Source organism: Acinonyx jubatus, chromosome B1 (genome assembly GCF_027475565.1).
Source record: "Acinonyx jubatus isolate Ajub_Pintada_27869175 chromosome B1, VMU_Ajub_asm_v1.0, whole genome shotgun sequence".
NCBI lineage: Eukaryota > Metazoa > Chordata > Mammalia > Carnivora > Felidae > Acinonyx > Acinonyx jubatus.
Window position 1 is genome coordinate 81,285,899 of NC_069382.1, and position 24,703 is coordinate 81,310,601.

At 40.1% G+C, this 24,703-nt stretch overlaps 1 protein-coding gene across 8 annotated transcripts in view; it reads right to left on the reverse strand.

Moving 5' to 3' along the window:
• Positions 1-24,703, reverse strand: part of GAB1 (GRB2 associated binding protein 1) — a 122,641-nt gene that overhangs the window by 53,887 nt on the left and 44,051 nt on the right. Inside the window, exon 1 of one of the 8 annotated variants that reach the window (XM_053216919.1) lies at positions 7,157-8,573. The exons of the other annotated variants lie outside the window; for them this stretch is intronic. Coding sequence (XP_053072894.1) covers positions 7,157-7,159 — 3 coding nt within the window. The 5' untranslated portion in view covers positions 7,160-8,573. Of the gene's footprint in view, positions 1-7,156; positions 8,574-24,703 lie in introns of those variants that run through there. 8 annotated transcript variants of the gene reach the window in all.

The following is a 24,703-nucleotide window of genomic DNA, read 5'->3' on the forward strand; positions in this document are numbered from 1 at the left end:
GGTGTGAAGAAATACTGGCAACTTTCCTTTGTATCGTTCTACCTGTCACCTGTGCTAGGCAGAGCTGACTGTTCCAGGGTGTCCCCAGCACCTTGTGCAAACTTCTATCAGAGCATTCTCACCCTGCATGTCAGTCAGGCCTTTCTCTAGCTGCTTTCCTCCCCAAGACCCTGTCTTATTCCCCTTTAATCGAAGTGCTTAGCACAGGGTACAACATGCCAGGACTCGGAGGCTTAAAAGGTACATATGACAACTGTTACCTGAACAAATGGACTAATGTCTCCTGGTGACCCTGAGGATGCTGTCTCTGTTGTTCACTAACTTAGTCTCCACATAAATGCATGATACACCAAAGGCAATAGTGGGCCTTCTTATTCTGTAAGAGTACAGCCATAAATCCTATCAAATCTCCTCCACAAGGTTCAGTCACCAAAAAGTGAAACTAGCTTAATCAAGAAATAACTCATTATGAAACCATGCCAATGTACTTAGGAAACTACCACTTCAAACAGTGCCTACAGTATTAGGAGAACATCTACTTTGCGGAAGTAGATTTAACTATATGTAGTTATATTCTCTTTCTCCCTACACATACCGATATATATTCAGAACTGTCGCATATGCGTATATGTGTGTAAAATGATATTCCAGTGCCTGAGGGTAGAATGTAATGTCATCAGAGAGAATATGGGCAAAATGCCATGGGCTACGAAGTAATGTCAACGTACATGTTTAACTGATGAACAAGATGTGAGAATTTTAGCCAAACATTATTAAGTGGTAGGAAGGTGATATCACATCTTAAAGTGACAAAAATTTCCAGCAAAGATACAAATTCAAATTGCAGTTTGGAGCAGTGCTGTCCAACAGAACTTTCTGCAACTTGGGAAATGACTGTGCTGACCATCCCAGCAGCTACTAGCCACATGTCACCACAGGAGACTTGAAAAGTGGCTCGTGCAACTGATTTTCTTTTCTTTTCTTTTTTTTTATTATTTTTTTTTTTAGTGTTTATTTTGAAAGAGAGAGAAAGAGTGTGAGCGGGCAGGGGCAGAGAGAGGGAGACACAGAATCTGAAGCAGGCTCCAGGTTCCAAGCTGTCAGCACAGAGCCTGACACAGGGCTCGAACTCATGAACTACGAGATCATGACCTGAGCCAAAGTCAGACGCTTAACTGACTGAGCTACCCAGGTACCCTTGATTTTCTAATTTATTTAATTTAGTCACATGGGGCTAGTAACTATTATATGGACAGTGCAGTTTTAAGGTCCATTCTTTGACTTGAGAGGCAATACCAAATGCTGAAGAGGCTGTAGCTCTAAATAATAAGACCCACAACCAATGTTTAAACCGTGTAGCACAACTGTAAGTTATTGTGCCGGAGATGCGAACAATTATGTGAACTTATTTCCTCATTTTACTGTGTTCCACAAGCTTACTATGCCCCACAAATACATGTAATCTATGTTGTTATTATTTCTTGGGAAAGAACAAGCTTGCTTCAAGAGAGATTTTTTTAAAAAGTGAATACCAATAACAATCTGGAATTTAAGAAATTTATCTTCCATAAAACTGACACATTTCTAAACTCTATTTCTTGTTCAGCTATCCAATCCAAAATAATTAATGCTGGAATAGGGCTTGTATTTTGAGTTCCCAGCAAAACATACAAAAAATGTTCTCATTTTCTGTTTTATGTTTCTTACTGAACATTCACAATTCACAATAAAGCAAAACACAGATACGTTGAGACTTGGATCACAGCTCAAAAACAACACTTTCATATTAAGAACTAGAGGAAAAGCATTGAAGTGTTACAGAAACAAATTTCAAATTTCCATAATTACATTTATACATAATAAACCAAAGTAATGCTTAGTACAATTTTCTGCTAAACATAAAACTCACACCAAAGCTTCCAGAACCGAAGAAATGTGGCAATGAGCGTTTCCCTTAGAAAGACACTTCCAAATAGATAAGTTACGCATTCTGAAGTCACTGACTATAAAACATATCAAGTTCAAAATGCAAGGAAGAATAACCTCATGCAAAGAAGGGAACTGACTACAAAGTTGAACATGATACAGAAGTTAGGCCACAGATAAATGAAATCAAGAAGATCTTTGATGCAAACGTGGAAGACTCGGCCTAAGCACTCCTGCTGCTGCTGCTGCTGGTGACTTCGCATTACCCTCTATGGCACTGGGGGTGGGGGTCACCGTTTCACAAAACATGATTCTTTGAGTAAAATCACTTTTTCATCCATGTTACATGCAGGTAATGATCTCCTCATACAAGAAAAGCTATTGATCATTGACTTCTTTTTGTTTTTAACAATTCAATGCCATCTTACCTATTTCGTGATGTGCCAGCCCTAAAATGAGCCTAGCTTTCTTTTTTTCTGTCAACTTTCTATCTCCCCCTCTACACCACTCAAGCCTTATAACCTTTGACCCACAGGAAATAGATACAATGGGTTGAAAATAACAGTGACCGTAAGGACTTCTGTATGAGGATTTAATGCTTGAGGACTAGTAGAAAAGGGCTGGGGGAAGGAGAAAACGACCACCTATTTGTGCCAGAGGAGTAACAGTGCCATTTGGCAGTCCCCAAGTCATCTTTGAACTCCAAGCAAAACTGTTACCCAAGTTACACAGTTCATAAACGCTTAAAAATTATGTAGAGTATGCAGAATCATACATATATAGATACACCACACACAGTCAACACAAGATAACTTATCTGCTTTAAATATGTTAGAAACTATGAGACAATCAGAGTCATTCACAAAGTGCTGCCATCTGAGGTAACAGACGACAACTGACTGTGTCTGACTTGCCAACTTGAAAGTTCAGTAAAGTCTGTAAGAGCTAAAAATAACCACACAAACATGTTTACAGCATTTTGAAACTACAGGATCCACAGTGTCTTCTAAATATAAACCTTGAGTTTGGAGGACAAGGATTGGCTTTGGGTTTTCAGGGACGTCATCAAGACATCCCACACTTCACCACAGAAACTCACATTTCAGTATTTTATTTTCAATATGCAATTGGTGGTATTTAACTAGAGTGAAGGAGGGGCAGATTTGGAATGGGGAAGATGAGCAGAAAAGGAAAAGATGGTACCTCTTCCCCCCAGTTAATTAGAGGGCTCCAGAATACCACAAACCCCCAACTCTTTATGGTGGGACATGACCTTCTGAAAAAGGATATCCTGTCTGTATTTTTCCATTCAACCTATTCATTCTCCGATCCAATCTCTTACCCCTTCCACATTCCTGTGACTTTAGATGCTGCTGCAACACATAAATGTAGACAGGAAGTGAGGTAGAACATATACATATATGAAAAAGTCCCCACATCCCAGCTGCTACATGAAAGTAGGCATGTTGAAGGCATGTTGAGCATAGGCATGTTTAATTTTTATTCTATTCCTAAAAAGTGAGGTAATTCTAAATCACTAATCATTAGGGACATACAAATCAAAGCCACAATAAGATATCACCTCACACCAGTCAGAATGGCTACTATCAAAAAAGACAAGAAGTAACAAGTGTTGGCAAGGATGTGGAGAAAAATGGAACCCTTGTGCACCACTGGTGGGAATGCAAATTGATGCAGCCACTGCATCAATATGGGAAAACAGTATGGAGGTTCCTCAAAAAAAACCAAAAACAGAAGTACCATACGATCCCACCAAAAGTAATTCCAATCCTGGGTATTTACCTGAAGTAAATGAAAACACTAATTTGGAAAGATATATGTACTTCTATGTTTATCGTACATTATTTACAATAGTCAAAATATGGAAGCAACCTGTCCATGGACAGATGAGTGGATAAAGAAGATGTGGCATATGTACATACAGTGGAATATTTCTCAGCTATAAAAAAGAATGAAATCTTGCCATTTGTGAATGCATGGATGGACATAGAGGTATTATGCTAAGAGATACAATCCAGACAGAGAAAGACAAACACCATTTATAATTTCACTCAAATGTGAAATCTGAAAACAAAACAAACAACAACAGCAGCAACAAAGAAGAGAGAAAGAGACTCATAAATGCAGAAAACAAGCTGGTGGTTGCCAAAATGGAGGGGAGCAGGAAGACAGGCAAAACGGGTGAAGGGGATTGAGAGGCACAAACTTCTAGTTAAAAATAAATAAGTCATGGGGATAAAAAGTACAGCATAGGGAATATAATCAATAATATTGTAATATATTTATTGCACTGAGCATTTTGCAATGTATATAATTCTTGAATCACTATGTTGCCCATCTGAAACTAATATTATAGGTCAACTATACTTCAATTAAAAACTTAAAAATTAAAAAAAAAATAAGCCAAACACATGGAAAATTTTCCAACTAAAAACCAACTGGGATTGGTGGGGGTGGGGTGGGTTATACTAAGACTTTTGAACATTCAAAGAAGCATTTTATTGGTGCAGAAAAAAAGTCCATTTGTTCTCTGTGAGTTATGTAAAGTTATTTAAGTTTATTTATTTTTGAGAGAAAGAAAGAGAAAGCGGGGGAGGGGCAGAAAGCGAGGGAAAGAGAAAATCCCAAGCAGGCTCTGCACTGTCAGCACGGAGCCTGGTGTCGGGCTCGAACTCACAAACTGTGAGATCATGACCTGAACCAAAACCAAAAGTTGGATGCTTAACTGACTGAGCCATCCAGGCACCGCTGTGAAATTATTTTTGATATTAATTTTTGGATAGGATTTGTTTAAATTTTATCCTCTGCCTTTAATTCTTAGACATCTTGAAAATGTAGCAGCTATTTAAAAAATAAAGAGAAAGAAAAACCTGCAACAGACTTCACCCTATACTTTCATGTCAGAAACTTCAAGTGTCTGCACCTCTATTTTATTTTTTTTTAAACATTTATTTATTTTTGAGACAGAGAGAGACAGAGCATGAACAGGGGAGGGGCAGAGAGAGAGGGAGACACAGAATCCGAAACAGGGTCCAGGCTCTGAGCGGTCAGCACAGAGCCCGACGCAGGGCTCAAACTCACGGACCATGAGATCATGACCTGAGCCGAAGTCGGACACTTAACCGACCGACCCACCCAGGTGCCCCTGCACCTCTTACTTTAAAGTACTGTGGTGGGGATCGCCTGGGTGGCTCAGTCGGTTAGGTGTCCGACTTTGGCTCAGGTCATGATCTCACGGTCTGTGAGTTCAAGCTCCACATCGGGGTCTGTGCTGACAGCTCCAAGCCTGAAGCCTGCTTCAGATTCTGTGTCTCTTCCCTCTCTGCTCCTCCCCCACTCATGCTTGATCTCTTTCTCTCTCTCAAAAATAAATAAATATTAAAAGAAATTTAAAGTACTGTGGTGGGATCTTTATTTCTGGAGGTTATCCAATTTCCAAGTGAAGTGTTCTCTAGAATAAAATGGTGTAAGTCACATAGGCATTTTCTTAAATTTATTATTACTAAACTACAAGGAACAATGAATTCAACTGAAAAATTAGGGAGAAATTCTATATAATCCTACCAATATCAAAAAAACATTTTTTCCATATATTCATCTAATTCTTATTCGTGTACATATATACTTTTTAGGTAGCTAGCTTTTTAAATAAGATGAATGTATTTTTGTGTTTTTTTATTTTGTTTATTTTGTTTTTGTTTGTTTGTTTTTTTTTTGACAGAGTGCAGTAGGTGAGGGCAGGGAGATGGGGACGGAGGACCTGAAGTGGGCTCCACACTGTCAGCACAGACCCTGACATGGGGCTTGAACCTACCAACTGTAAGATCATGACCTGAGCCAAAGTCAGATGCTCAACCGAATGAGCCACCCAGGCGCCCCGAATGTATCTCTGGTTTCATGAGCTTCATTCTTAACTTTCAGAGGTTGAAAATTCTCAAGTTTAAAATTTGAATCCATTAATATTTCACTTATTGTGACTTTTCCCAGGTCTGTCTTATCATGCTAGAATTATGGAAATTGAAGGTGAAGCCCTGGCTAAAATGTTTTCTGAAACCCGATAAAGAAAATATATTTAATGACTGTACAAACACAAGATACTTATTTACCGTGGACTTTCTTAGCACAGCATCCTAGATACATGTTAGTAATTAAGATTTAAAAAAAAATTTTTTTGTAATGTTTATTTATTTTTGAGAGAGACAGACAGCATGAGCAGGAGAGGAGCAGAGAGAGAGGGAGACACAGAATGAGGCAGGCTCCAGGCCCTAAGTTGTCAGCACAGAGCCTGATGTGGGGCTCGAACCCACCAACTGTGACATTAAGACCTGAAGCTCAAGTCGGACACTTAACTGACTGAGCCACCAAGGTGTCCCAAGATATTTAATTATAAACTCAAAGAATGTCCTGTTAAGTCCTGTCCAATTTACGACAGCATGCAGTTTATGCTGTACACAAAGAATAACCAGAACAAATGTGTATAATCCTCGACAGAAAGGCTATCACTTGCTTTACCAATAATTACTTTCTCATACTGTACAGAACGATTTGTTAAATCTAATAGATGAAGAATTTATGCCACCAGAAAGATCTTTTGATATTTCACTTACGTTAGGCGTTGTAACCTAAAGACATTCCTGGAATACATACCTCTCCCTCTTGACCATTTACATGTTTATACCTTAAAAACTAAAAGATTTATAAGATTATCTATAATGAACAAAGGATAGTTTGTTCCAAAAACCGAAGGAAAGTTGGGGAGAAACAAAGTATCTCTAGTGAAAATTTGACTGACTTTAAAAAATGAAATAAACAAAAGCACTGCTCTTTATTTTGTTGAATGATTGGCCAAGAAAAAGCAAAGCAATGAGATTTTCACTTACAGATTAAATAACCCAAGGTTGCCTGAAGTAAACAACTTTTTGGTAACTAAGATGCAATTCTTGGTGGAGCAAAGACAATGGTTAAGAAGAACAAAACACAACATCTCTGGCTGTCCTCCTAGACACAGATTAAGAGAAGGGGCTTGTTGTCTCACGTAACAACTGAAGTCCCCACTCCAATCCCACATGGCATTCTAATATTTATGAGCAGTTAAAAAAAATTAAGTCATTAATAAGAAGTGTCCAGCACTGTAGCCATTAAGAATTTCTTCTGGTTCCTCTCATCCTAGTTCTTTCATCAAATGGTTCAGAAGGAAACCGAAACTTACCATTTGTTTATGCCCAGTTTCCCAGGCTCTACCTCTTTTCTTCACTGCTCTATTCTCAAAACCCGACACACACAGTGCCTGACAAAAAGGAGGGACTTAAAGTTAGGTGAACAAATGAATGAGAGTCTTCATGTGTAAGGTGAACCTTATAGGGATCATCATTATGGTCATCCATAAATAATTATTAAGTGATTTGATGGTGGAAACATGCTATGAAAGCAAAACAAACATGATGACGACTAATTAAAAAATTATCATTAAACTTGTATAAAAATGTTTACATTTTAAATGTAGAAACAAGCATATTAAGAATCACTTTAGGGGCGCCTGGGTAGCTCAGTCCGTTGAGCGTCCAACTTCGGCTCAGGTCATGATCTCATGGTTCGTGGGCTTGAGCCCCACGTCGGGCTCTGTGCTGACAGCATAGAGCCTGGAGCCTGCTTCGAATTCTGTGTCTCCCTCTCTCTCTCTGCTCCTCCCCCACGCATGCTCTGTCTCTCTCTCTCTCTCCTTCAAAAAATAAATAAAATATTTAAAAAAAAAGAATCACTTTAAATACGTACTACTATATGAAATACAGCTAAATAGAAAAACTCTCCCCCAAGCTATCCGGGAGCAGCAAACATAGGGCTCAAGGTTAGAGTCAATGCATACACCGGTATGGGTTTCTTCTCCATTCTTCTGTCTGCCCCCTAGTGGAGTCCTTATGAGCAGAGAAAACAACAACCAAAAAGCACAAAAATGAAAACCAAACAAAAACAACAGAACAGAACAGAACAAAGCAGGATGCACTTACTTTGGACTCCTACAAATCAGTCACTCAAGAACACAAAGTTAATTTATGAATTCCTACTAAACACCATGATCCAAAGACAAAACTCTTGTATCAACCTAGGTAGGTTCACTATTTCCTTGAGTACCTTTGGACTTCTGATCATTGCCTTTTAAGGAAGAGTTGGCATCTCTAAATTGAATCTAGGTAGTACATGGTTTTCTCAATGTTTAAGAAGACCAAACAACTTACTGCTAGTTTCTAAGTTGACATGATCTGGCCACTATTTTTGGTTTTCAGATATCTCAGACATGAATAGCTAAAAACAAAGTCATTTCCATAACAAAGATTCTGGAAAACTATAGATTTCTGCCGTACTTCAAGTCAAGGAACAGGTAAAGTGAAACAGACACCAGGGTTCAGTGGCGGCGTGATTGAGTGACTCCTCTCAAAAAGCATGCTTATCTCCATGGGATCTGTCTGTCTAGAGAGGAGTGTGGGTTTTGGTTATGATCTCATCATCAGCAACAACCGACTCTCCTCTAAACTGTCTGCCCATTTTATACTAGAGTTTCGCACTAACATGCACACTCTTTATATATGAAGATGACAGATGTAAATAACCAATCATGTGGCACCCTCCATCCCCCCCCTCCCCCCCCCCCCCCCCCCCCGCACCGTGACTGGTGACACACATTTGCAAGACAACCAGCCAGCATATATAAATTACACTCACTGAAAAAAACATCAGAAAATGATCTCTGAAGGGGAGATGCAAGTATTAGACACAGCTTCTGGGCTACAGTGATCTTGTGGTTCCATTTCTTAACTTCTAGAGCAATAAGAATGCATAATTCATGATAATTATAAACAAAATGATTTCTAGAGAAGCAATTCTAGATTTTCTCCCATATTTAAGTACTTGAACATGTAAGACTCCTCCTGCATTAGTAGGAATTCTGTTTCCCAGAGCTATATCAAAATCAAATGACAGGATCCATTGAAAAACATTGAGATGAAGAAAGGCACGAAAACAGTTAACTTAATGACCATTTTTAACAACCTTTGAAGAAGTGCATTAGTACGTTAATTCTGGCAGGTTCTAAAAGCAGTGAGCTTCCAGTGATTTATGACTACGTTTTACACGTATGCCGTATCAGCTTAAAACACCCTCACCAGCTCTTTCATGGAGGAAACAGAGTAGCCTAAATCAGGAGAGAGAAAATGTTCAAAGGTTTATTTTAATAAGCAAATGCTCAAGATACAGGAGTACAGGACTTAACATTGTTTTTCTGTTCTCAGACTGCTGTGAAGGCTGTGAAAGGCGCGAGGAAGGAGGAGGCAGCTGACATCCATCTTCCTCGTTCGCTTATCTTTCCCCTCTGGACAACACCCTGAGCGACAGGAAGTATCAAAGAAGACAGGATACAACTCTTATGCTTTTAATGCTTTCCCCAATTTCTCTGTTGTTGCTCAGATCTCTACTAGAAAAGCAGGAAAAGGCAAATCCCAACCAGGGACCCCCAAAAGACTTATTCAAATCATCAAGGTTCATATGTCAGGAAAAAGGAGGTGGGGGGGAATTTCCCTAGTCTCTGTACTTGGATATGGATCCATGGGTTAATGTTTATCTCTTTTCTGTTTTACTACCAGATTATTTATAGACGGTAAAGCAGCTAAAATAATTGACTTTAAAAATTTACTATATTTAGGCAATGATATCACTCCTAAGTTTTAAATACACTAACATTATGATACAACCCTTAAAGCATGCTTATACATCTAATTTAATGTTTTGGAGTCTGCTCAAATTATTCATTAAAATGAACAACAAAGGAACAAAACAATGAAGAGGCAGCTGTTCAATTTGTGTTTCTCATTTGCAGTATGTTGTGTATTTATAGTTAAAAAGAGCAAAATAAGCTACTCAAGGCAGAATTGTTCCCACTCTCAAATAATTGTATTTTTAAAATCTGTGCAGTATCCTTAGTAGACTTAAGTTTATACAAGCAACACTAACTTTTTTTGTGCTACAAAATTAAACTTTAGCATTCATCCAATTTGTAATCATATTTATTATCTTTTCTGTTGGTTTGTTTAGCATTTTCTTTCTCCAAGTAGACTACATACAAGTGACTTAAGAGCAGAGATTGAGTACACTCCTGCTACCAAGCTCACAGCACAACAGATGAAACAGCAATAATATAAATAAGAGTATTTATATGAAAATAGCCTATAAAATTCATACCTACAGGAGGGTAAACATCAAATTCTACACTATCAGTTAACACAGTAATCCCCACTTGTGTCATCCACATCCCCGGTTCTGTTCTAAAGACAAACATGTCTTCATTTTGGCTTCTCTTGGTAATTTCTCCAGCTGGTTATTCTTGTTTTAATCCCCCCACCCCCACCCCGCTTTGCTCTATCCCTAACCATTCTCTGCCCTTCTCTGTGTTTGGGGAAGAGGTGAATGTATTTACTCTCTTTTCCCCTGGCTTTAGCTCCTAGTTTCCAGTGGTGGCTGCCTAATTCCTAAGCACAGTGCCCCTGGGCGGTGGCTCCTCCACTGTTTCAGAGCTCCCAGGTCTTGTGTACGTTTTTTAAATTAGCTTTTATTATGTCTTCCCTTGTCCCTCCAGCCCTAAGGGTGTAAGGACCCTCATCTAAACCCAGACCACAGCACCGTAAGTAGGCCTTTATTAAAATCTGCATTTGAATCTTCTGAGCTGAATTCAGCCTCTTACCAAGACACTAAAAGATACCTCATATTTCCAAATACCATGCTTATATATAACTTATTACTTTTCAACATTATCTACCCAGCCCTGCCGATCAGCTCACTTTCCCCCTACTGCTTCTTTCCTTCTTCCTCCCAACATAGAGACACCACCAGTTCCAGTCTCTCACAGAGGGGATTTCAAGCCACATACTTTAGCAGGTTTTAGTTATCAGTCCTAGAGTGTAACTTTCTTGGAACCATCAGTTTTCATCCCCTCCTTTCATCTTCCCTCTGCCCCCTCCATTGCCTAGTTATCACCTGCTATACATATACTTTTGCACTGTCAAGGCTGATAATATTTACATGCTGTTGTATAACCACCTCACTTCTCTGTTTTTTCACTCTATAGGTTGAGTCCAAGAGTTTAAAATCAGCAAAGGGTACTTACACTATCATGATGACAGGTGTGTTGTTCCCCTACAGTCTCAAGTTGGGGCTAGGACTGCATTTGCCTCTATACTTGTCCAGTGTCAGTGTCACTACCCCATGTTCCACAACAGAGAACGCTCCTATGGCCAAAGTCTAAAAGATTCTGTTTTTTACCTCACCAACTGTCTTTCTCAACTTCCACTTCTTATCAATTTCCTTCCTTTCGTAGGTCCACTCTCCCCCCTCCTCACCCTTCTCCTTCACCAGGACTGGGTGCTAAGAGGCCTGGTTGTGGCTTTCACCTGCGGATTTCCTACACTGCTTCCCCAGGGTGGGTCCACCAACCCCTGCACGCCATGTCTTCTTGATTTAGTCCTCATTTTGTTACACTGAAATCCTGACAAAGGGCACATGGAAGGCATTCTTAAAGGAGACAGCACAGGACAGTGGTTACTAATGTTCATAATTCACTTCTATTTGAAACAACAGTTTTAAAAATTAGTATTTGTTGGGAGGGGCGGCTGGGTGGCTCAGTTGGTTAAGCATCCAACTTCAGCTCGGTCATGATCTAATAGTTCATGAGTTCGAGTCCTAAATTGGGTTCTCTGCTGTTAGCACAGAGCCCACTTCGGATCCTCTGTGCCCCCCCCCTCTCTGCCCCCCCCAAGTTCATGCTCACTCTCTCTCAAAAATAAACAACATTTAAAAAAAATGAGTATCTGTTATGCTACTCTATTAGAATAAAGGAAACAACTATTTATAAAAGTTCTTTCAAACATTTTTTGGGGGTTGAGCTGCAACTAAAGGCCTAACTCATGTGTATCTGATAATCTTATTATTTACCATTTAAGTTACAATAATATTAACCCATGAAAACACGGACTTCATGTTCAATTTCCCTTTTATGTACAACTGTATACTTGTTAAACAGAATTCATTCAAAATCAAAAATACTCTTCTTAGCACAAAAACATCTAAAATAATATCAACTGGTGATCTACAGGAGTGTGAAGAGGGTATTTCAGTGGCAAATGAGTAACTGTATTTAATTTACTCATTCATTCACTCCTCCAAAAATATTTACTGACTACCTGCTCTGGCTACTGGAGGAATAGTAGTAATTCAAGAAACAAAAATTCACCTACCTCAGCAAACTTCCTAGTGGAGGAAGACAAAAACAAGCAAACATGGCTGATTTTAGAGTTCTACAATTGCTATAAAGGAAAACTAAAGTTGATCTGGAATACCTAACCTTATTTAAATAATCCAAAGGGTGTATGGAACTTTATAGTACTCTCATGGAAAGTATTTTAGTACTCTAAGCCACCACTACTCTTAACACAGTCCCACCGGGCAGTGACAATTATCAAGCTCTTAGGATCAGATCCTGGGAGTGAGGACAGGCTTGAAAGGTCTGCAATCTTGTCTTCTCAAAGGTTTCCATCAGCTAATGAGATGAAGTAATCAATGCGCGGCTTCACCCTGTAATCTCCACACGAGGCCATTACTTCAGTCCCTTGACATCATCGAATACCAATCCTGGAACACTCATTGCTCTGGTCCAATATCCATAAACACAGTAAACAATTCAAGTGAAAAAGAAGGAAAAAGAAAACGTGAAATAACCTTCATTACATTTTTTTGTTTCTTTTAACATTTTCTACATTTTGTAACCAACGAAGTTGGCTCTTTCCCTACCGGAGAGAGAGCAAGGGAGCGAATGAAGAGGTATTAGAGGGGCGCCTGGGTGGCTCATGTGGGTAAGTGTCCAACTGTTGGTTTCAACTCGGCTCATGATCTCACAGTCTGTGAGTTCAAGCCACATGTCGGTCAGGCTCTGCACTAATGCACAGTGCTTGCTTGGGATTCTCTCCCTCTCTCTCTGCCCCTTCCCTGCTCATGCTCTCTCTCTCAAAATAAATAAAAACATTAAATTTTTTTTTTTTAAAGAGGTATTAGAGACAATGAAGAAAGTTATTAAAAAAACAAATGTTGTATGATAATAAGGCAAGTGGCTAAAGATAATAACACTACTTGGCCTCAAAAATAAATAAACAAAGTATTATAGTTTTGTATATATGGCAGGTTTCCTGAGGGAACACACCTTGCACACATGTGTTCAATAAACATTACTTGATGCTGAAAATTCACTTCTGCCAAGGAAAAATAATCGGAAAGAAATACACTCTCCTTCAAATGGGAGTAATTAAATTGGGCAGAGAGAATAACTGAGGAGGGCTCCGTAGGGAAATAGAAATGTTAACACTGGACACGCTGGAGACACCCCCAGCCTTCCTTTTCATCTAAATTTTTCTCCTCTTCTACTGACTACTTTTCCTATTCTTGTTTCTTTTTTTTCTTTCTCTTTTTAACCATGTCTCTCATCCAGTTCATTTCCTCTTACACTTTTCATATATACATCAAAGAATTTGCTTTTGTTAAGTGTCTGTCACATTTAATGTCTTTTTCTTAACTTAAAAACAGGTATCTTTATTATTTCTTTTCATGCTTTCAAGCATTTTTTTACATTTGAGTATGGGTCATCTTGACATCTTTTTTCAGTACAGCAGGCACTGTTAAAAATAAAATAGCCCTGCATTCTTTTTGTTTGTTTGTTTGTTTTAGAGACAGAACTAGAGAGCATGAGCTGGGGACAAAGTGGGGGTAGGGGCAGGAAGAGACAGGGAGAGAGATTGAGAGCAGGAGTTGTGGAGAGGGACAGGGGTGGGGAAGGGGGAGAGGAGAGAGACAGAGAAAGAAAGAGACAGAATCCCAAACAGATTCTATGCTCAACACAGAGTCCAACATGGGGCTCGATCTGAGGACCCTGGGATCATGACCTGAGCCAAAATCAAGAGTCAGATGCTCAACCAACTCAGCCACCCAGGAACCCTGGCCCTTCATTCTTGATGCAGAAAATAGAAAATGATCTTTGATATTATGGACATTCATCAGTCAAAAGCAAGGACTAGTTTTGATCCTCTAAAGACTTTCCACCACCACTACAATAAAATAATCGTTAACATTTATTGAATACTAAATACCAGGCATTGTCTGAAGCATTTACACATTAACATAGTCCTCACCACAATTCTATGAAGTCAGCACTGTAATTACTCCGGTTTACAGATGAGAAAACAAGTCACAGAGAGATTAAGCAACTTGCCCCAGGTCATACCAGATGTAGTAAAGTCGGGATTTGAACCAGTGCAGCCTGGCCCCAGAGCCCGTGCCCTTAACCACTGTTATACTGTCTATCTATGACAGGGCGCGGCAAACATTTTTGTAAAGGGCCAGACAGTAAATACTTCAGACCTTGCAGGCCACACATGGTCTTAATCTCATTGTCTTTTTCTTCTTTGTCTCTTTAAGCAATCTTTTAAAAAATGTAAAAAACCTTCTTAGACATAATCAGGGTTATAGACTGTAGTTTGCTGACTCCTGGGCTATGATTTTATTATTTCCTGTGAGCCAGTCTACTACTTTTTATTTAGACAAATTCGGACAGAAGCAATGGTAAAAGATTCCAGACAGGTAGTCTACAATCCATAGTCCATGAATGCCCAAGAGCTATCAATTGTGGGTTGCCAGTGAAACAGTAAAGAAAATACAAACATCAAATTCAAAGCATTGTAGGTGGTTTGTGGACACACACAACAGCATATAGCTTACAGACATGAGCCAGGTATGATTATTAAAATGGGAATAAAAAACAAAAATCTAAGTGAGTTTCAACAACCTAATTTCATAAGTAGAAAACTCTGGATATGCCTCTTCCTTACTTCATCTGTTGGGCAGAACTACTATTGTAATCTCCTCATTGATGTCGAAGAACAACATCTGCGTATGAAAGAAATGTCTTTTTCAAAGTCCCTCCTAAATACTAATTCATCGTTGCATTATCAAAATATTCACGATCTTCCATGTCAGAAACTAAAGAAGAGTAGCTAATTGGCTATTAGCTCAAAACCCCTGAAGAATTTGGAAATCCATAAGAATATGAATTTCTTCAGTTGGTATTCCTTCAGGTCCTATGGCAAGGTCCTACTCACATATATATTTTTTTAATGTTTGTTTTTGAAAGAGAGAGCACGTGTGCACATGAGGGGGGGGCAGGGGGAGGGAGAGGGAGAGAGGGAGAGGGAGAGAGGGAGAGAGGGGGAGAGAGGGAGGGAGGGGGAGAGAGGGAGGGAGGGAGAGATGGAGGGAGGGAGGGAGAGAGAGAGAGGGAGGGAGGGAGGGAGGGAGGGAGGGAGGGAGGGAGAGAGAGGGAGGGAGGGAGGGAGGGAGAGAGAGAGAGAGGGAGGGAGGGAGGGAGGGAGGGAGGGAGGGAGGGGGAGAGAGAGAGAGAAAGAGAAGAGAGAGAGAGAGAGAGAGGATCTGAAGTGGATTCTGCAGTGACAGCACAGAGCCCAATGTGGGGTTCGAATCCATGAACTGTGAAATGGTGACCTGAGCTGAAGTCAGACTCTTAACTGACTGAGCCAACAGGAGCCTCTACTCACATTAACATGTTATCACCACTTAGCACTGTCTTATGATTTCAAAATTTTCTAAAATTTTTAGCCTCCATATATTTTACCACAGCTTAATTTTCTTTTAAAAAGCAAAAGCTCTATTTCAACAATGCAGTGTTCATTTTGATAAATGCAATCAGAAAGTAGGAATTTATGCACTTTATTTTGGCTTTTGACTCTACCAAACCTGATAAATCTACAAATCCCACCTCTTAGGAAACCTAACTCCTTAGAGGTAAACATCTAGATAAACCTTGGTTCAGGGACTACTGTTAATTATTTTTGCCATTTTGGTGGAGGGAAAATAAAAACTGAAAAACAGATTCACTTCTGTCTTTCCTATCAGCTTGGGACCATCTGTTTAAAATGACTGCAACTATTTTTAGCAATTAGGCAATGGGTTACTTACAAAAACAGATGCCTGCTCTTTAAGATGATGGGTTATCAAACATATGAGCATTACTTGCACACAAGAGTCCAGTGCAAGTTACCCGCCAAGCCTAAAAATGCAGATAAAAATATATATATATATATATATATATATATATATATATATATATATATATATATACATACTATAGAGCAACTCAGGACATGATTTCATTCCTTCTAATCGTTTCTTAGCAATTGCTAAATACACACAAATAAAATGACTGGAGAAGTCATTTTTATAAGAATTTAAAAGTATTTGCTGTAACACTACATCTTTACTCCCAATTCAGCTGTCCTTGAAAATCTGTACATTTCTGGGGTGCCTGGGTGCCTCAGTCAGTTGAGTGTCTGACTTTGGCTCAGGTCATGATCTCACGGTTCATGGGTTCGAGCCCCACATTGGGCTCTGTGCTGACAGCTCAGAGCCTGGAGCCTGCTTTGGATTCTGTGTCTCCCTCTTTCTCTGCCCCTCCCTCATGCTCTCTCAAAAAATAAACATTAAAAAAAATTTTTAAAAGTCTGTACATTTCTTCTGCTGAGAAAAGTTGCTTACTTTATAGTTAATTTTTACCCGAAGCATTTTCTTCTAAATGCAAAAAACTTGTGCCTTTCACCTTTGCTTTTTCTTTGACAACTGTGACAACTGAGAGATAATTTCAATGAATTATTTATGTAATTGTTTCTTAACACACTACAAAGGAGAACTTTTAAAGAGAAAAATCAAAGATGGAGGTTCTCCCTAAGAACCTGCCTTCTTTTGTCTGCTTTGAAATAATCACCTTGCTCCTATAAAAAGTTTCTTTAGAAGCTGGTGTACTTTGTCCTTGCCAGGTCGGATAAAGGCTTAAGTTGAATTTACACATCAGGCCTTTCCAGTAGTGGCTGGCTGAAGGAAGGAGGAGCACATTTAAATCAGCATTCACTCCTCTTTCCCACAATCCCACCCCTCAGGCTCAGTATCCACCCTTTCTACCCCTAGGCTTACCTGAATTCGAGGTTCAAAACTTGAAAGACCCCTTCCCCCCAAAAACTAGCATCTTACAGGGCAAAAAATTCAGCTGCAGCAGGTCTTTGATTCCCCTAGAACAAGGATATTTAAACGCTTACTTAAAATGTTCTTTTTTACTAAATAAACAATGTTAGCAAACTCCGAGCTGCTCACCCAAATCTGCTCTTCTATCCTTTCACAGTGAATGAGTTGTAACTGGGTACAGGGCTGTCCCAGCTAGTAGTGACACTTAGGCTCCCTAGTAGCTACATCTGGCCAGGTGACATAATTCTCCCCAGTGGAGTGACTGGCAGGGATGTGTACCACTTCAGGGTGTGGGTCTAAGGGCACTGAACACGATGTCTTCACAATCTCCCCCACCCTAACTTCAATCTAGGACATGCCCATGACCTTGCCTTAACCACATAGATGGATTCTGCAATGTTGAGGGGGGAGTAACAAGGCAGAAGGAACCTGGCTCCCTGAACTTCCACAAAGGGGCATGACTGTTTCGCAAAGCCTGGAAGGCTTACTTTGTTACGTGAGCAATAAATAAAGTCCTATCTCCTTTAATTCATTATAGTTTGGGGCTCTTTGTTCCAGCAGCACAGGCTTTCTCATAATTGATGCAAACACTGTATGTAGCTCTGTTCTAAGTGCTTTACGTGAATTATCTCATTAACACGCCTCTGAGGAAAGTACTGTTATTATTTCCATTTCCCAGCTGAAGAAACAGACTTGAGGGGTGAGTGCTTTTCCAAGGGAAAAGAACAGGAAGGATGGTGCAGTGGTCAACTGCAGACCTGTATGATGCAAAGTTCAGATGCCCAACCACACTACAGTGTTCCTTAAAAGGAAACTACTAATGATCACTGTGCAAGTATCTCACTCTGAGATTTTTCTTCCGTGTTATCTCTCATATACCTAGAGCAGAAACATTATGAGCTCAAAAAGGAGGAATAAAAATCATTTTTGGCTTGTTCATAAATGCCTTTAATTTACTATGCTAAAGATCTAAATTTGTATAAAACCCTGAAACTTCAAAGGAATCAGCAGGCCAAGTTGAAACTTCTGGTTGAAACTTTTTACTCCATTTCCAAAACTCTATCATGTTACACGCAAAGCCTAAGTCTGTACACCTCAGTTCAATGCTGTTAAGACACAGGATTAATTCAAAACAAACCTTTTTTGGCTGTGTTTAATATTGTGTTTGTTATGAAAGGGCCCATGAAACACTTACACAACACGGGTTTTCCTTTCAGTAATATGAGGCCACACACCTTCAACCTTCACTTCTTCCAAACTTTTTGAACTCAAACCAGAAGATCTGCCAGAAATCTATGTATTAGAGAGGTCTGACAGGGTGAAGGGACAAGGGGGACTTTGTCTTTGTATTTCACGCCTTAAAAAAACCATTTTTTTTTAACAATCCATTTAATCTTCCAGAAAGCTCTTATAATTAAGTGCCAGAGTCCATTTATTTATTCATTCAATAAATATGTACTGAACACTGTTTGTTGAGTCTGTATCAGACACGGACACAGAACAGTAAGTAAAAGCAGAGTGCTAGGAGACAGAGGTAAAGCCGTGACTTTCTTGTAATGGTAATGATTTTTTACCCTAACTCAAGCTTGTGTGAAAATTCCAGAATAAATTGCCTTACATTCTAATAATTGCAAAATGCAGAGACTCTAAGAAAAGAAAACCCTTCTTTGCGCCTTTTCCTGCCTCTGTCAGAGGGGCTGTGAGCACTGTGTATTTATGCCTCCAGGATCAGCTCCTGGGCTTACAGGGGAAGCCCTGCCACTCTGTCTAGGTCGTATCCTTCCTTCCAATCCTTCACAAGGTCCGAATACACACTGAAAATTCATCCTTATCCATCTGCTTCCCAACACTGGCGCCAGCCTCACTAGGTTTTAATTAACAGGAGATGAGCGAACAGTATGAGTTCTTGGCCGGCATAAGCAAGTGTTTCGTGATTTAGATGGGCCTCCTCATTTTAGGCTGGGTGAAAAAGACCGAGGAAGAAAAGCGAGTTGGCACTCCATAGTGCCAATCATTCCTATAAAAATAAAAGCTCTTTTGATTACCAACTGTGGAAAGACGAAGCTGTGAAAATACTACTTTCTGTGAGTATTACAGCGTGATTTTAGAGGGGTCTTCTCTGTGGTAAGGTATGTCCCTGGCAGCGCAGCTGAAAAAATGCCCCAATCCTGCACCAGGAGTGGCCTACTTGGCTTTGCTGCAGGTGGCCCATCTGCACTCAGGGATTCTGCCCACATGCTCCTCCCTTATGCCTCACAAAAGCATGGTCTCATTTTGGCTAAGCCTTGGCTTTCCAAGGAACTGTTTAAAACTTCCAAATATGACTGCATTCAAATACTCGTTCAGGTCTTAAGAAAACACTTCAAAAATACTGCGTTCTTTCACCAAAAACTAGTTAAAAATGGCTTTGGGTTTTTAAGATCTTAAGTGGCACTCATTTTGAACACAATTGTCAGAGCTCTGTGTTCATTTGCACCTAAATTTGCAGACGGCACTGTCTATAAACAGCATCACCGTGACACTGACCAACCTGTCCCGGATGAAAGCGAAGACTGCACAGCGCAGTGAGTTCTGAACCTGGCCACAGAGATGTTGCAGGCTCTGCAAAACTAGAAATACACACAGAGAAACTCTTAACACCACACAGAAAAGCAGTGAGCACCACAAGAGACAGAAACAAGGCATTCAAGGAGGAACCAAGGTTGGGAGAAGGGGGCCCAGCTAGAAAGGGAAATAGAAACGTGGGAGGTAACAGAAAGAAGTCAGTGCCCTCATCTGCTTCAGCTGTAAATGTGCCTACTGTGTGCGAGCCACAGTCTCTAGGTCTCCAAAGTCTTTCAATGGAGTGAGGCTAAGGAGACAACCAGAGGAAGTACACAAAGACAGCAGAGACAGCAAAGTGCAGAGTGGGTGTGAGGTGTTTCTCTGAGGCTATAGCCCATAATGGAAAGCTGTGAAGAAAAGCAGGACAGGAAATTAAGATTAGGGCCAAAGTGTGGGAAGACCTGGAGTGACAACCCAAGGGACTGGGCCCTTATTGAGTAGGTCATGGGATCTACTGGAAATCCTTTAAAGGGGAGCAGCCTAAGAGCCACACTTACAAGGTTACCTTGCAGGATATAGAAGAGGCTGAGGCGCCGGGAGACCAGTGACAAGACAGTGGGGAAAGAACACTGGACCTACAGCCCTGGCCATGGAAATACAGCAAAGCCACATGCAAGATGGAGAAGTGGTCTGCAGGAAGCGTGGGGGAAAGGGCTATCATGCTCTACTTTAAAGATGGAAGTTCACTTCTGTACCCTCCTCGTCTACTTCTACCAGATCACTTTATGCTTAGCTCCTGAAATCTTTCCTTAAATAGTGCTTCTTCAACAGTCAGTTGCATACCAACTCTCTGCTCTATGGGTCACTAGACTTCATAAGCAGAAAGTCCTGACTCTGAATTTCTAAGGCAGTGACTCATCCTGCTTACCAGGCCCCTTCCTGTGGGTAGAGACTACCAGTTGCTCCTCTTATATTCATTTCTCTTGTCAGAGAGCCCTCTTGTTCAACTATAGACACCAACTATTTCTTATGACACTTTCCTGAGGCATTGACAATTGGTGGAAGATTCCAACCACCAGTCCAGAAAAGCCCTGATAGCAACCTAATGCCTAGAAGACAACAACCCACACATCCTTGCTGTCCATGATCATGAGCTGAACACACACTGACCCCCACCCATGATCACAGTGCTCCCTGCCTGCTCTCTCACACATATCCCCTGAACCTTTCCCTACAAACCTCTAGGTATCTATCTTATGGGCAGAAAGGTTGACTGTTAAGGCTTGAATCTGTCGGCATCCAAAATAAATTTCTCTTTTTGCTTTTCCAAACCCTCATCTTGTGAGTTATTGGCTTCTCTTGCAACGTTTATCCGATTTTCTTCGCCAGTGTTGACAAGCCCAGCCAGATTCTATGCTTTCTATCTGCCCAACCCCCTTCGGGATTCCCCAGAGAATGAGCAGTTGGCTGGGGCAGTGTGCCAGGGCTTACCTGTTTTCTGAGTTAGCAACTGAGATAGATCATTCAGTAACACTGTTTTTCGATAGTAAGCCAGCAAACTTCTTCTATAAAGAGCTAGATAATAACTTCCTTAGGCTGTGCAGGCAATATGGTCTCTGGCACAACTATTCAACTCTTTCATTGTAGTGTGAAAGCAGCAATAGACAATTCGTGAACAGATGGGAGTGGCTGTGTTCCAACACAATTTTATTTACAATGACAGGTAGCTGGCTGATTTGACACTCAGGTCATTGTTTGCTGACCCCTGTTCTACAATAACAGAAGCTTTCACGGGGAGGCTGACTTGCTAAAGATGATGTTTTCCAGCCTCCTTTACAGCTAGCTGTGGTCATGTGGCTCTGTTCTGGCTAATAGGATATGAGTGAAAATGATCTGTACAACTTCTAGATCAGCCCCCTTCTCTGGAGCTGAAAGGAGATCATGGTGAGTCATCTTTGACTGTGAAGATGGGGCAATATCCTTGGGATGGCAGAGAAACAAGATGGCAGAAATCTATCTAGTGAAGAACCGTTAACTAGTCCTGGAGCAGTACGGACCATCTGGACTATTCTAAGACAGAATAAGAAGGAAAAAGCCCCCCAAACCTCTTAGCCTATTAAGCCACCATATTCTGGCTCATCTTTTTATAAAGCTTTGCATTTTCAGGTTTAGCTCAGCATATGAGATCGTATTCTGAAGGGGAAATGACTTTGTTGCACGGCTATGGAATGATCAATCACAAACCCACACACTGGTCAGATGACTGCACGAATCTGCCACCATCACAGGAACTAATACCAAGTGAAAGCTTATTCTGTGGCATGCACTAACATAAGCTCTCATTTATCCTGAAAGCAAGTATTATGATGATCATGTTTATAGACAAAGTTCAGACAGCATTAAGAAATACACCCAAAGTCATACTGCTCCAAAGTAGCTGCACAGATATACAAACTTGGGGACGTGACTCTCAAACATACACTTTTCCACAAATCAGCTCCCTTGTGTCAAGGACAAGCCACGGTAGTCAATTCTAGGGTGATATTTAGAGATGGCTCTGTGACTGCAAGTTTCAATTTCCAAACCGAAAAGCACCACTAAGATCCGCTGACAGCTCCATTTGGTTTAATTACTATTCCCCTTAAAGAGCCAAGTAAACCAAAATGACACAAGTTTAATAACGTACCCAGATTCTTTTGAAAGACTCTGAGAATGCCAGAGTGCAGATTTGATGAGACGGCCATGGGGGCTGCCAACTTGGTCCCGGCTAAGGTCACCACCTCCTCCTCCACTGCCCATTAGAAGTTAACCGCCTGGACACCTGCTATACCAGGCTGAACGGAGCCTGCATAGTGGTTTCAAAGTATACCAGCAGAGGGGAAGATTTTCTTCTCTCCAGGAAAGGGTGAGAAATGCCACCGACATGTGCCGTTGACCCTACTCTGCCAGGTGTAGCATCCGTCTCTGCTGGGGGCCTGGCACTCGTTTGGGGACCATCTGGCTCCATTTCCCCGACCACATGGCCTTTCTTGTTCTGTACAGCCTAGAGGCTCAAGGAAAGTCAAATCCACCCCAAAATCAAAGCATAGCCAATGGCACCAACTGTTCATGGTAGATGAAAACAAAATTCAGTTCCAAGAAATGTTAACCTTATTTCAAATTTGAAGGCAAGAGCTATTTCAAAACAGTGTGATTTTTATATAGGATAAGTTTTGAAAACCTCACATGTTTAATCAGCTATAAAAGGCTAATTAAAAATTAATTATTACAATTAATTGTTACCGTACTAAGGATTATGTAGTTAAAAGAAAATGTTTTGTTACAGAAATGCAGTGAAGAATAAATAAGTCTATCTTGAGTAAAGGCAAAAAAATTCACATGTTCTCAGTTACTTTTTAAACCAATTATTTAAAAATAGGAAGTAAGAACCTTACCCCCAAAACAGACTTTTTAATTTGGCACATTTTTAAGTATTTCCAGAGCCAAATGAATGCCAAATTATACAGCCATTTAAAATCATATTTTCAGGGGCACCTGGGTGGCGCAGTCGATTAAGCATCCGACTCTTAATATTGGCGCAGGTCATGATCTCAAGGTTCATGAGTTTGAGCCCTGCATCAGGCTCTGTGCATGGTGCAGAACCTGCTCGGGATTCTGTCTCTGCCTCTCTGTCTGCCCCTCCCCCGCTTGTTCTCTCTCTCTCTCTCTCTCTCTCTCTCTCTCTCTCTCGCTCTCTCTCAAATCAATCAATATATTTTTTTTAATTTTTAAAAGATAAAAAAATAAAATCTTATTTTAAAAGAATATTTTGGGATTGGAAAATGTTCTCACATATACTGCTATGCCAAAAAAAAAAAAAAGCAGTTTTCAAAAACGTATGTAGACATTCTTATAAAAGAATGACTATGGATCTATATAAACATACACAGAAAATTAGTCTGGAAGTAAATACCTCTACATTTTAATAGCAGTTTTTCTCTGAGTGGTAAAATTACAAGTGGTTTTTATTTTCTTCTCAGCATTTTCAATATCTTCTAGAATGTAACATAAAAGTACACATTTTTAAAAGAGCTGGACTATATAAAGAATATCACAACACTAAAGGCACAGGCTTCTCCTTTCATTGTGTTCTGTAACTGGATATAGAATGTGGTCTGGGGAATAGTGCAAGTTATTTTATGTCCAAATCTCTCTATATGAACATCTCAGAAACTCATACTAAACACACCAAATCTCAATGTTCCAACAGTGGACATTTCAGGAAGAACCATAACATACGGAGAAAGAGCCACTGGGGAGAGGGTCCAGACTCATTACAACACACAGCTATTCTCCACACTTCAGCTCCACTAAATCGACATTAAAAATGGTGTGAGGAGTGTGTGTAGCACTGAAACATCTGTGACATGTCATTATGGAAGAATAATATTTCCAGGAATTCTAATTCACAATTACTGTTTTCAAATTGAGAAAACAACTGTCAAATTAAAAAGAAATACGCACATGTCACAATGCAGCGGTAGCTAAAATCAACTAGAAATCACTTTCTATTTCATAATGGGAGTTACTAAAACCATAGAAAATCCCCACAAGTTGGAAACAGAAGTTAGAATAAAGTCTAAAATTGGAGAAGGGATCTCCTTCCCCAAGTCACAAGGCACAACAGGATCTGGGGCAACCTATTTGTTTGTAGATAATGAAAAAAAAAAAAAATCTTAACGGCTCAAGCTAACAAATCACTGCCCCAAGTTTCACTCTAATGGTCATATGATCCTCCAAGTGCTGTTCTCAGAAAGTCTCTTCTTTTGTAAAGCCAAGGGTATCACTAAAAAGGCCTAAACTAACCAAACTCCTTTACTTTTTAAACGATGGAGGCTCGGAACAAAGGAAACCAGGACTTTGAAAGAAATATTTCAGGAAAAGGTGAAGGGAGGGAGTTTCAGGAAAATGTCTGATAAAATTCCATCACGTTTCTAAAACAAAAACATAAGTCTCCCCAGCCTCAAACACAAAAGCAGAGCTGAAAATAAAAATGTGTTCTCAAATTACACTATTCCTGAGGGAAACACACTTTCACTTGCTATTTCAATAAATATTT